General features: G+C 45.1%; 1 protein-coding gene across 1 annotated transcript in view; it reads right to left on the bottom strand.

Annotated features, from left to right (window-relative positions):
• Positions 1 to 1,616: 1,616 nt before the first annotated feature.
• The window catches only part of CCNB3 (cyclin B3), a 54,876-nt gene continuing 42,523 nt past the window's right edge, over positions 1,617 to 13,969 (bottom strand). The window contains 6 exon segments of the mRNA XM_027091274.1: positions 1,617 to 1,854; positions 1,856 to 1,922; positions 2,144 to 2,274; positions 5,684 to 5,833; positions 6,665 to 6,820; positions 10,140 to 10,277. Coding sequence (XP_026947075.1) covers positions 1,765 to 1,854; positions 1,856 to 1,922; positions 2,144 to 2,274; positions 5,684 to 5,833; positions 6,665 to 6,820; positions 10,140 to 10,277 — 732 coding nt within the window. The 3' untranslated portion in view covers positions 1,617 to 1,764.

Below are 13,969 nucleotides of genomic sequence, written 5' to 3'. Positions count from 1 at the left end.
TTGAGAGTCCGCCTGCCGATGCAGGGGACATGGGTTCATGCCCCGGTCCAGGAAGATCCCACATGCCGCGGAGCGGCTGGGCCCGTGAGCCATGGCCACTGAGCCTGCGCGTCCGGAGCCTGTGCTCCACAACGGGAGAGGCCACAACAGTGAGAGGCCCACGTACTGCAAAAAAAAAATAAAATAAGAATAAAAATAAAAAAGAGTGGGTATATGTATATGTATAACTGATTCACTTTGCTGTACACCTGAAACTAACACAACATTGTAAATCAACTATACTCCAATTAAAAACTAAAACAGACTCACAGATTTTGAAAACAAACTTATGGTTACCAAAAGGGAAACATGGAGGGGGGAAGGATAAATTAGGAGCTTTGGATTAACATACACACACTACTATATACAAAATAACCAATGAGAATCTACTGTATAGCACAGGGAACTCTACTCAATATTCTGTAATAACCTATATGGGTAAAGAATCTGAAAAAGAACATATACATATATGTATATGTATAACTGAATCACTTTACTGAAACTAACACAACATTGTAAATCAACTATACTCCAATAAAAGTTTTTAAAAAATAAAATTTGAGGAAACAAAAAAATAAAACGTTTTTTAAAAATAGAAAGCACTAAGACATCTAAGGTCATGACATGCTCTCCCTCCTGTGTCCAACCCTTCAGAAAAGGAGATATGACCAGACTAGCATAGGGATTCTTGGGTCAGAATTGGGGAGTCTTCAATGACTGCCCCCCCTACCAGATATCCATCTCCAGGACTAATTTTCAAAATATTTGACAAGTGATAACAATCAGCCACAGAGCAATCACAACAGTTGCCAGCCACAGTACTAGAACAGAGTCCTGGAGGTCTCCTGCTATGACAGACATTACTTGATTCAGTTGCTAGATTGTGGGGAGGTCCCAGAGGTCCTAGAGGCAAGATTGAGGCAGTGGCTCTTCATCAACCAGCACAGAAGATGTTCAAGTCCTCTGTTAACAACTGAAGTACCTGTACCAGTACACATTACCCCAAAGATAGGGGAGAGAGAGAGAGAGAGTAGAACCTCCTTAAAGCTTTATGAATGAAGGATTGAGCAACTGGTTGATGCTTACATTCATGGGACATCTTGCTGATTTCACAGGTGGAAATTTCTCCTCTTTACTGAAAGACCAAAAGAGACTTCAGTGCACCACTCAAAGTTTTTTTCAAATTTAGACTCTAGAAAGACACCTTACTACAAAAGTAGGGGTACATTTCAGTGAAAATCCTTATCCCTACCTTTTCATCATCTAGGAAGAAGCAAGGAAAGCTGGCAACCTGAAATGGGGACCAAAGGGTATTGGCCCACGTTTCCAGCTGCCCCAGATCTGAACACTGAGGCCTGTCGGGTAGTGGGGTCTCTTTGGACTACCCCTCCCACCACAAGTCTACAGACTCATTCATCAGTTCACACCTAGATCAATTCCTCTTCCTGTGAAGAGAAAGTCTCCAAACAGAGAGGGAAATTGGATAAGCTAGACCCTGAGGCACAGCCTTTACTAGGCAGGAAAAAAACAGGGCTATGTGTGGGGCTCCTGAGCAATAAGGGGGGAAGTGAGCCATGTTAACAACAACCATTAATTTTTATTAAATTTCTAATCAAATACAACAATAATTTCTTCTCTTTCATAAAAAAACACAAATATTTACAACATTATCAGTTTGGGAATAGACAAACAGTAAAAATGAAGAAAAGTGATGAAAAGACAAATTCAAGGACAGAATAAATACAGCTTATTTACATGCCTGCCTGGCCCCGGTGGCTGCTGCCAGAGTACCAGACCCTCGGCCTCAGAATTAGCAGCAGTTCAAAATCTCCTCCAGTTTCAACACGTCCAAGGGTGGGATTTTGGTGACTTCAAAGAAGACCCTGCAAAAGGAAGAGGGGTCTGCTCAGTGTAAAATAGCCCAAAGCAAGCAGGCTCCATGGAATAAGTGGGACATAGGTCCTTGGTTCCCTATCTTGCTTTAACTCTGGAGCAGAAAGTAAGGTAAAAAGTACCTGAATCTTTCTTTTCCCTTAAATGAGGTTAGTCTGGGCCTCCCCATGACTGAGCACAAACCCAGCCTCAACTGGAGCTTGGTACTTACTGGTGAGAATACTTGGAATGCACAGTCTTGAGCCTATTGCACAAACGCAAAGTCAGCAGGGTGTTCAGCTGCCTGACCAAGGGGTGAAGATCAGAGGTCTTGTAGCCACTGTAATACTCCAGGGTAGGAGCCTGGAAGAAGCAACATGGACAGTGACTTTTACAACAGGAAGCAGATACTTCCTGTCTCCAATACCCAAATCGAAACTTCCTATCCATAGTACAGGCAGGGAAGAAAGTCAAACAATTCAAAGACTCATAGAGCACAGACACCGACCAATAATTATAGGGTACTACCTAGAAGACTATGTTCCAGCTGCAGGCTAGTGATATGGCTATATCCATATGCACCAGCTGGATATTAGCCCTAGCCATAGGTATTTAAACTGAAATCCACCAAAGAATTTAAGGAACAGGACTGACTTTGTTACTTACTCTCAGGTTAAGAGCCAATGGCCAGGCAAACCTCAGAACAAACTTGAGGTCCCAACTAAATAGCCAGCAGGAACTTAAGGCTGTTCCTCCTCTCTGGCTCAAACAGCTATCATTTCATGCATTCATTTTCTCAGTCAACTTTAAGGATGCCTATCATGTGGCAAAAGGAATATAGCAGAGTGTTTAAGAGCAAAGGCTCTGGAGGCAAACTGCCTGGGTTCAAATTCCAGCTCCATTAACAGCATGGCCTTGAGCCAGTTACTTAACCTCTAGGTGCCTCAGTTTCCAAATCTGCCAAATAGGGACGATTACAGTAATTATATAACAGGCTTAAATGAGTTAATAGACATAAAGCACACGGAACAGAGTCTAGCACATACCCAAACAATGCTAGCTAGGATATTACCAAGCCCCATACAGGATGCTGGGAATACAAAGATGACTAAGAGATGACTAAGGCTCCTGCTCTTGAGGAGTCTGTAGTCTAGTTGGGGAGACAGACATGCACACATAGAATTATAAAATGTGTGGGAAGTGCTACAATGGAAGGGAGCATGGGACAGTGGAGGAACAGAGCTGCAGGACCCATGAATTTTGGCTGGGAAAGTCACAAAAAGCTTTGCAGAGGAGGGCACATCTGCAATAGGTACTGAAAGTCTAGTGGGAGTTCCACAGGTAGAGAAAAGAAAATTCATTATTCTGTGAGGCAGTGGTTTTCTTAAAATGTCTTAAATTATTTTCCCTGAACTCATGTTTTCCCAAATATCTTACCTGGAAGCCCAAATATCTTACCTGGAATTGGGGGTGGGAACTAAGAAGCCCACCAATTTGGATCCCTTTACCTTTTACATGGCCCCTGGGCCCCTGAGATACTTCTGCAGGAATCCCAAGGCTCTACTGAATACTCTTTGGAAACCACTGCCACAGGCAAAGGGCAGTCATTGGCATGCTGAGCAGGGGAGTAACACATGGGATAACACATCATATTGGGTGTGTTAATTAAGATTAACAGCCCTACTGTCACTGCCCCAATTGTTCACATTGTTCAATTGTTCACTGCCCCAATGCTTCACATTGATTATTATAAAAGCCCACTCACTGGTGTTGATACGTTCACATACGCTCTCTCATCTAATATACCTTCCATACTGCTATATACTAGTACTGTTTCCAAAACATACAAACAGGAAGATGTCACTCCCCTGCCTTAAAAACTTGCAATGCCTTAGTGTAAAATGGATCTTTCAGCATGGCATCAAAGGCCTCTCACAATCTGACCACACTCTACCATTCTGGTCTCACCTCTCACCATTCCCTACTCATACGTCCTCTGCTCTATCCATAGGAAATGTCTTATTCTGCCCTGAATACATCACACTGTTTTCTTATTGCCTTCACATCTTTTCAATTGTTGTTCCCTCTGCCTAGAATGTCTCTTCTCAAGGTTCCTACTCATCTCTCAAGACCCAACTCAAAAGTCACCTCCTCTGTGAAGACTTTCTCATCTATAGCAGTATATATAGTGTAGAGGACTATGGATCCAGACTACCTGGGTTCAGATCAGGGCTGACACTTAGCTGATACTCACTGGTACAGCCATGCCAAGTGTTAAAACACTGAAATATTTTTATACTGGTTGGCAAGCAGTTTGCTGCCCTGAGCCTCTCAACTGTCCTCCCTCAGGACCTACCAGCCTTCCCCAGGACCCAAGGGTAAAAGCCTGGGTCAGCATGGGGCCTCCAAGATCATGGCTCCAGGGCTACAGCTACATCCATTCTGATTATAGAGTAGGTATATTCTTTGAACAGACTCCTAGTTCCCAAAATCCTAGCTCTGCCTCTCATTAGCCAAACATGGGAAGTTATTTCTTATCTGTACAATAGGAATAATAGTGCTGATCTCATAGGGTTGTTGTGAAGATTGAGTTAATAGACAAAGTGTTTAGTTCACTGTCTAAGAACTCAATAAATGCTAGCCATTATTATTATGTATTCTTTCTCATCGCCATCCCTGCCATTTACTTAATGCTTTCTCTGTCCCAAGAAATATCAGTGCCTTGTCCAAATTCACACAACTGTTTATAGGGTTTTTCCTCAGCACACAGAGGTTTCTCCATCAGTAGTGGTGCTAGAATTTCTAGGCTGCAGGGTCTTAGGAGTGGTTGGGAAGAGTATGCTCATTTGCAAGCATACTTTTTCTATTGGATTGCATGTTACACGTCAGTAAAAATTCATAGTTTTCTAAAGTTACTTTTATTCACAATTTTTTATAAAATTGAGAAAGTATCAAATATGCATTTTATTTGTATTGGGGAAGGAGGCTGTGGGGGCCTTCCTCCTCAGAGAAGAGCACAATAGTATATCTGAGTCCCCTGTTATACACATGGACAGTTGCTTTCACTACTCTGTTCTCTGGGTCAGTGCTTTCCAAATCCTGTTCCAATGAGCTCCCTTGGGGGGCCAACCTTGCTGAGGGGGCTGCAAGGAGCAGGGGTGGAATGGGATAAGGCAAGAAGTGGGTCCACGCCACCCCCTGCTGCAATCAGAATAATTTCACAGTCTGTTTTGTGATACTGGGCTTTCAGGTAAGCTGTCTTTGGACGAAAGGGTACTGTGATGAAGAAAAGTGAAATAAAATACTTTAAAACCATGGCTCTAGAAACCCTTTAGGCAGCCAGGCCCCTAAGATGTCAAGATGTTAAAGGATTCATAATGGCAGGTATGTAGTAGTTTTGTCACAGAGTTTCCCACAGCCCTAGTTTACACCTTCCTCCTGAGCTGACCCTGTGCTTTTAAATCCCTATCCCTGGGACTTTCCTGGTGGTCCACTGGTTAAGAATCTGCCTTCCAATGCAGGGGACGGGGGTTCGATCCCTGGGCAGGGAACTAAGATCCCACATGCCACGGGGCAACTAAGCCCACGTGCCGCAATTACTGAGCCCACACACTCTGGAGCCCATGTGCCACAACTGAAGAGAAGCCCGTGTGCTGCATGAAGAGCCCACATCCTGTAACTAAGACTCGATGCAGCCAAAAATAAAATAAATAAATAAATATGTTTTTTTAAAATCCCTACTCCTTCTTCCCCACCGCACACAAGTGTTTACCAAGTGTCCGAGCTTCTTCATGTAGAGGGCCAGGAGGAAGGAGCCAGCAGCTAGCTTGGAAGCCCTCTCCTGGACATAGTCGTATTCCTGCAGGGTCATTTCACAGATGAAGCGGGACAAGGTCAGTGTCTTCATGCTGGCATGGACACACTAAAGGCAGGAAGAAGACTGGCTCAGCAATCAATTCAGAACACTGGCACCAAGCAGAAAACCCCCTGCACTCACTCACTCCAGTTATCCCACCTTGGGCCTAAATGGCTCTCTGCCTGAACAATGTACCTCTTTTGCCACCATGACTCACACTAAGGACCCTGCCCCCAAAGCACAGAATCTTTAGGAGGGGGGATTACGAAATTGGCAATGGTATTTGCCATTTTCAGGGTTTTAAACCAAATTATCAAGTGTGATTGTGGTACCCTCCACCTCCCCTTTCTGTACATGCCATCCTTTGAAGAGCCGAAGGCCTCCAACTGTTGACTTTTCACTGGGTTCCAGACTAGGAGGTATTTCATGCTCCAAAAGAACTCCTTCCCTTTTCTTGTTTGAATATGTGTGTGCGTGTGTGTGTGTGGGGGGGGGGCGCGCATGTGTGTATACACACACACACACACACAAATCCTACAACAAGACACACTTGTATAATACAAAGTGACTTCCCCTGTAACCAATATTCAGGTGAAGGAAGAGAACTTTGACAGCATCTCCCCTAAACTTCCCAAGTGTCCCTTCCTGATCAAAGAATCTTCTTCCCCTCCCCTACTCTGCCCTCACCTGAAAACTTTATAGGCATACCATGGAAATATGCAATTTTCTTCCCCCCACACTCCATAAAGATTGCCAATCTAGGAGGGTGGACTGAAGAAGAAATTCCCCTGTCCCCAGTTGTCCCTTTCCCTTTTCCTACCACTCAAGCAGCCACTCTGGGAATGGAGGGGACTAACCCAGCAGTGGTAAAATGAAGATGTACCTGCCCTGTCTTACCTTAGCATATCTGCGCAGAAAATGATAAGCGATGGGAATGTTGATATCAAATTTGAGGGTTTTTAGGATGCTGATTTCCATGGCGAGCATCTCATCTCGCTTATAAATATCATCACAGATGTACAGGAAGTCATCCACACAAGGTGGGCTGGGCTCCTATGGGTGGAGAGGAGAGGCAGTCACAACCAGGCTAAGACAGCCCACTCCTCTCTGCTTGGAGATGAAAGGCAGGGGAGGAGAGGGGTGAAGGATAGGAGGTAATAACATTCCCTGGCATGAACCTTCAGGGTAGCTCTGAGAGCCAGCTTCTGGTTTTTGAGTAGTACATCTGAAAAACAAAATCAGAGAGATAGGAGGAGAGAGGATAGGGCCTCTTGTGGTAGATTCTTATAGCACTGGAAGCGGCATAATATGGCACAGGGACTGGAAGCACTGATCTCTCTTCTAATGAGTGAGAGCCAGAAATGGGAAATCTAAGGCCTACTCTTGGGGAAACAGAGGGAAGGAGACGACAGGAAGGGAGCTAGAGATGGAAAATAAGCCCGCACTTTGTTTTCTTGTCTAAGGAATGAATAAAGATGTTTGAGAGGGGGCACTACTGGGGTAATAGGCAGTGAGAGACAGAGAGAAATAGGCACAGAGGGAACCTAAGCAGAGACTGAAGACCAAGGGATGGGAGATGTGCAAGGGGGCTAGACTGGGAAGGTCCAATCCAAGCCAAGGGTGAGAAGAAAACCCCCCTCCACAATCTGGGGCACCTTTCCATGTCCTCCCCTTTGCAGGTTGAACCTTAGTTTGGGGGAAAGGACTAGGAGGCAGGTAGACCCCTGAATCTTTTCTCTAGCTGCACCTCACTGCCCACCCCAGCCTTCTTCTCACACCTTTATTTTCAGATCACAAACTGGACCAACCCTCTGGGTTTGCAGACAGGGAAATTGAGGCCCAGAGAGAGGAAGTGACTTGCTCAAGGTCACACAGCAACCTAGTGACAAGACCAGGACAAGAAACTCTCCCTTCTACTGCTCTACTCACCAGTGGCTCCTTCCTTTCTTCTCTTCTCATATCATCTCCATACCTCCCCTTGCCAAAGTCTTTCTGTACTTCTCAGTCCTGTGAGGGGAAGACACCCCTGCTCCAAAAAACTTAGTGGAGGTCCTTTGTCCTGATAACCAGAAGAGGGGTGCTCCTTGTTCCAAAATTTGCTAACGAGAGCACCTTGCACACTCCTTCTCCCTCCCGCTCTTGGTTGTCCAGGAACCCCCAGCTGCTTTTTTAACCCCCTTAAGGCTGAGACAGGGAGCACTTGCTTAAGCCACAAGGACATCCCTAGGTAGGTGGAGGAAGGAGGAGAAAGGGAGAGACGTGAAAAGAGAAAGGAAGGGGAGCAAGGGAATGAACCAGGAAGCCAGTGAGCAGGGAAGGAAATGAGCTAGAGAGGGAAGCAGGGAACAAGGGAGAGAGTGAGGGAGGAGGAAGAGAAAGAGGAAGAAAGGGAAGGAGGAGGCTAGGGAGCAAGGGCAATCAGGAGGGAGGGAGGATGGGAAGGAGGGAGAGAACCAAGGAGAAAAGGAGCCAGGGAGGGAAAGAGGGTGGAAGGGAACAAGCATGAGTGGGTGGGAGGGAGTGACCACGGAAGTGAGTGAGAGGGAGCTGAGCAGAGAGGGAGCAGGGAGTGAGGGGGAGCAAGGGAACCAGGGAGCAAGACAGTAGGGAAGGAAGTGAGCCAGAGAGGGAAATGGGGAGAACGAGGGAGGGAGGGAGGGAGGAAGGAAGAAGAGAGAGAAGGAGGAAAAAGGAAGGAGACAGGGAAGGAGGGTGTGAGGAAGTTAAGGTGGGGGGAGTCATGGTGCCAGAGTACCATGAAGCAAGGATGGGAGATACGGAGGGAAGGAGCAAGCAGGGAGGGGAGAGAAGGAACCAGCAGAAAAGGAAGGGTGAGGGAGGAGGGGAGGAGGAAGCAAAGGAGGAGGGAGGGGAGCACACACTAGAGAAGCAACAGGGAGGAGAGGGAAGGAGGAGGAAGAGAGAGAGGGAGTGACAGAGGGAAGAACATTAGCTAGGGAAGGAGAGAAGAGAGTGAACAAAGGAAAGGGACAGGAAGGGAGGGAGGGTGGAAGAGAGGAGGGTGGAGTAGGAGGGAAGGCGCGATGGGGTGGGTAGGTGGGTGGGAAGGCATGGAGGAGTGAGGGATAGAACCAGGGTGGAAGGGAGAGGGTCATGGAAGGAGGGATCAAGTGAGGAGGGGAAGGAGTGAGCGAGAGAAGGATAGAGAAAAGGAGAGTTAGAAAGAGTGGGTGGGTGGGATGGAGGGAGGGGCCCAGCATGGAGTGAGCGAGTGTACAAAACAGGGATTGAGGGATCAAGGAAGGGATTGAAAGAAGGCTGGAGGGAAGAAGGGAGCTACCGAGCAAGGGCAGAAGTGGAACAGGGCAGAAGTGGAGCGAGGGTGGAAGTGGAGCAAGGGCAGAAGTGGAGAGAGAGCAGAATTGAAGAGAGGGTGGAAGTGCAGTGAGGGCCGGAAGTGGAGTGAGGGCCGGAAGTGGTGAGAGAGGGAGGCAAGTAAGGAGCAAAGGAGGGGTGGAGTTAGAGAGGGAGGTACTGATCGAGGTAGGAGCTAGTGAGTAAAGGAGAGAATGAAGAAGGGAAGCAGAAAGCTAGTTAGGGACAGATCTGAGTAGGGAACACAAAGACAAATCCACAGTTCTAAAGGTTTTTGTACTCATAAAAGTTGCTACTTCTCTGTTCCTAAACCCTAAGGTTTTATACTATTAGTCTATCTGAAGGAAAAATGAGAGTAGAACAAGATCATTTAGCATATAAGGAAGAGGAAAGACTCAGATAAAGTAGTTAGATGGATATGGTTATGAAGGAAAGGCCAGCTACTTGCTTTTATACTGCTACTTCAAAAATAACTAATTTACTTGGACTCACTACCATCTACACCAGGCCATTTTCTCTTAAATGTCTCCAGCACCTAGATTTGGAAATGCTTCCTTATATAAGCAATTCAAGACTCCACTAGACAGAGGTGGAGTTGCTGGAAGAAGAAAATGGGGTGGGGACAGAAAATTATGGTCCAGAAGGAAGCTTTAAAAAGAACAATCCATTTAACTAGTAATATGTCCACCTACACACATCTTCAAAGAGGAAAAGGGAGAATTTTGTTGACGCCAGGAAACAAATACACCACCATTTGCACCCAACACCAGTTTCCCTGCTTAGGAAGACAAAAAATCGGTAGGAAAACTTATTTGTGTGCATGTATGTAATTGTATACACACACAAATACACATGTGAATGTACACACATGCGTATATATATATGTATATACATGTATATAATATATACATACACATATGCATGCATATATATACATACATATGTAAATGCACATACATACATACATACATATATATCTGGCTTGGATAGAAACCGATTGATTAGTTTTCTCCAGGTCCTATGGACTCAGGCTCACCTCAAATTTTGCTGCAATCAGAAAAGCAGTGGAACCAAGGAGTTGTAGCTTGTCCCTCTTGCATATTACCTCCATAAGGTAGTGATCTACCAGCTTCACTGCCAAGTACAGGGTCTCATGACTCATCTCAAAGGTCATCTGGAGGAACACACAAACAGGGCAGGAATCCACGTATTGTCCAACTCCAAAGGCACATCCAGATAGATGTAACTACCTGGTCTGTGGTATTGAGGACAGTGGTGCTACCAGGCCTGGCCAGCTGAAACTCTGCTATGAATGCAAGAACTCATTCAGTTAGGGGTCTGGCTATATCTCTAGTGCCTTTGAGGACCCTGGCATTATCTATCCCTACACATTTGGGTAAGTGACCAATCTTACATCAGAGGGAGATGCTCTGCCTTCTCTATGAGCACCTTGAGTGAACACACCCTCTCTCTTTCATCTCCAAAACTTAGATTCTTGCTTTCCCCATTTGCTACTTTGTAGTGTAAACCCTGACGGTTGACTTTTTGTAATGCAAGTGCCTGACTTAAGCTCTGATTGCCAAAGCATCCACTTCAAAGAGGCATTCAGATAATAGGGAGACATCTTCAAGATGGCAGAGGAGTAAGACGTGGAGACCACCTTCCTCCCCACAGATACATCAGAAATACATCTACACATGGAACAACTCCTACAGAACAGCTACTGAACGCTGGCAGAAGACCTCAGACTTCCAAAAAGGCAAGAAACTCCCCACGTACCTGGGTAGGGCAAAAGAAAAAACAGAGACAAAAGGATAGGGACGGGACCTGCACCAGTGGGAGGGAGCTGTGAAGGAGGAAAAGTTTCCACACACTAGGAAGCCCCTTCACTGGCGGAGACGGGGTGTGGGTGGGGGGGGACACTTCAGAGCCACAGAGGAGAGCGCAGCAACAGGGGTGCAGAGGACAAACCAGAGTGATCCCCGCACAGAGGATCGGTGCCGACCAGCACTCACCAGCCTGACATGCTTCTCTACTCACCCACCAGGGTGGGTGGGGACTAGGAGCAGAGGCTCTGGTGGGTCAGATCCCAGGGAGAGGACTGGGGTTGGCTGAGGGAACACAGCCTGAATGGGGTTAGTGCGCCACAGCTAGCAGGGAGGGAGTCCGGGAAAAGGTCTGGAACTGCCTAAGAGGCAAGAGACCATTGTTTCAGGGTGTGCGAGGAGAAGAGATTCAGAACACTGCTTAAAAGAGCTTCAGAGATGGGCACAAACCGCCGGCAACCACCACAGACAACAGAGATGGGCATGAACTGCTAACGCTGCTCCTGAAGCCACCAAAACTCCTGTGTGCAAGCACAGATCACTATCCACAGCTCCCCTCCAAGAAGCCTATGCAGCCCACCACTGCCAGCGTCCTGTGATCCAGGGGAAACTTCCCCAGGAGAACACAAAGCACACCTCAAGCTGTTGCAATGTCACTCGGGCCTCTGCCTCCACAGGCTCACCCCGCCTTCTATACACCTCCCTCCCCACGGCCTGAGGAGGCAGAGCCCGCGAATCAGCCACTCCTATTTTTTTTTTAACATCTTTATTGGCGCACAATTGCTTTACAATGGTGTGTTAGTTTCTGCTTGATAACAAAGTGAATCAGTTATACATATACATATGTTCCCATATGTCTTCCCTCTTGCATCTCCCTCCCTCCCACCCTCCCTATCCCACCCATCCAGGTGGTCACAAAGCACTGAGCTGATCTCCCTGTGCCATGAGGCTGCTTCCCACTAGCTACCTATTTTACGTTTGGTAGTGTATATACGCCCATGCCACTCTCTCACTTTGTCACAGCTTACCCTTGCCCCTCCCCATATCCTCAAGTCCATTCTCTAGTAGGTCTGTGTCTTTATTCCCGTCTTACCCCTAGGTTCTTCATGACCTTTTTCTTTTCTTAAATTCCATATATATGTGTTAGCATACATTATTTGTTTTTCTCTTTCTGACTTACTTCACTCTGTATGACAGACTCTATCTAGGTCCATCCACCTCATTACAAATAGCTCAATTTCGTTTCTTTTTATGGCTGAGTAATATTCCATTGTATATATGTGCCACAACTTCTTTATCCATTCATCTGATGATGGACACTTAGGTTGCTTCCATCTCCTGGCTATTGTAAATAGAGCTGCAATGAACATTTTGCTACATGACTCTTTTTGAATTATAGTTTTCTCAGGGTATATGCCCAGTAGTGGGATTGCTGGGTCGTATGGTAGTTCCCCTTTAACCCCCTCCTGTCGACACCAGAGGGCAACCTACATGCAGAGGCAGGGCCAAATCTGAAGCTGAGCTCCAGGAGCTGTGCAAACAAAGAAGAGAAAAGGAATTTTCTCCTTGCAGCCTCAGAAGCAGCGGATTAAACCTCCACAATCAACTTGATGTACCCTGTATCTCTGGAACACCTGAATAGACAACAAATCACCCAAAATTGAGGCGGTGGACTTTGGGAATGAAGAGGAAATAGGCAGTCTACCTGAAAAATAATTCAGAATAATGATAGCAAAGATGAACAATCTTGGAAATAGAATGTTACAAGAGACAAGGAAGGACACTACATAATGATCAAGGGATCAATGCAAGAAAAAGATATAACAATTATAAATATATATGCACCCAACATAGGAGCACCTCAATACATATGGCAATGGCTAACAGCCATAAAAGGAGAAATCGAGAGTAAAATCGACAATCATAGTAGGGGACTTTAACACCCCACTTTCAACAATGGAAACATCATCCAAAAAGAAAATAAATAAGAAACAAAAGCTTTAAATGATACGTTAAACAAGATGGACTTAATTGATATTTATAGGACATTCCATCCAAAAACAACAGAATACACATTCTTCTCAAGTGCTCATGGAACATTCTACAGGATAGATCATATCTTGGGTCACAAATCAAGCCCTGGTAAATTTAAGAAAATTGAAATTGTATCAACTACCTTTTCCGACCACAATGCTATGAGACTAGATATCAATTACAGGAAAAGATCAGTAAAAAATACAAACACATGGAGGCTAAACAATACACTACTTAATAACCAAGCGATCACTGAAGAAATCAAAGAGGAAATCAAAAAATACCTAAAAACAAATGATAATGAAGACACGACGACACAAAACCTATGGGATGCAGCAAAAGCAGTTCTAAGAGGGAAGTTTATAGCAATACAATCCTACCTTAAGAAACAGGAAACATCTCAAATAAACAACCTAACCTTGCACCTAAAGCAATTAGAGAAAGAAGAACAAAAAAAGCCCAAAGGTAGCAGAAGGAAAGAAATCATGAAGATCAGATCAGAAATAAATGAAAAAGAAATGAAGGAAATGAAAGCAAAGATCAATAAAATTAAAAGCTGGTTCTTTGAGAAGATAAACCAAATGGATAAACCATTCGCCAGACTCATCAAGATAAAAAGGGAGAAGACTCAAATCAATAGAATTAGAAATGAAAAAGGAGAAGTAACAACTGACACTGCAGAAATAAAAAGGATCATGAGAGACTACTACAAGCAAATCTATGCCGAAAAAATGGACAACCTGGAAGAAATGGACAAATTCTTAGAAATGCACAACGTGCCGAGACTGAACCAGTAAGAAATAGGAAATATGCACAGACCAATCACAAGCACTGAAATTGAAACTGTGATTAAAAATCTTCCAACAAACAAAAGCCCAGGACCAGATGGCTTCACAGGCGAATTCTATCAAACATTTAGAGAAGAGCTAACACCTATCCTTCTCAAACACTTCCAAAATATAGCAGAGGCAGGAACACTCCCAAACTCATTCTACAAGGCCACCAT

Source organism: Aethalodelphis obliquidens, unplaced genomic scaffold, assembly GCF_003676395.1.
Source record: "Aethalodelphis obliquidens isolate GAN/ISIS:26980383/991018 unplaced genomic scaffold, ASM367639v1 scaffold71, whole genome shotgun sequence".
NCBI classification, from domain to species: Eukaryota; Metazoa; Chordata; class Mammalia; order Artiodactyla; family Delphinidae; genus Aethalodelphis; species Aethalodelphis obliquidens.
Note: the sequence above shows the minus strand (reverse complement) of the source record. Positions and strands in the feature narration are given on the sequence as shown.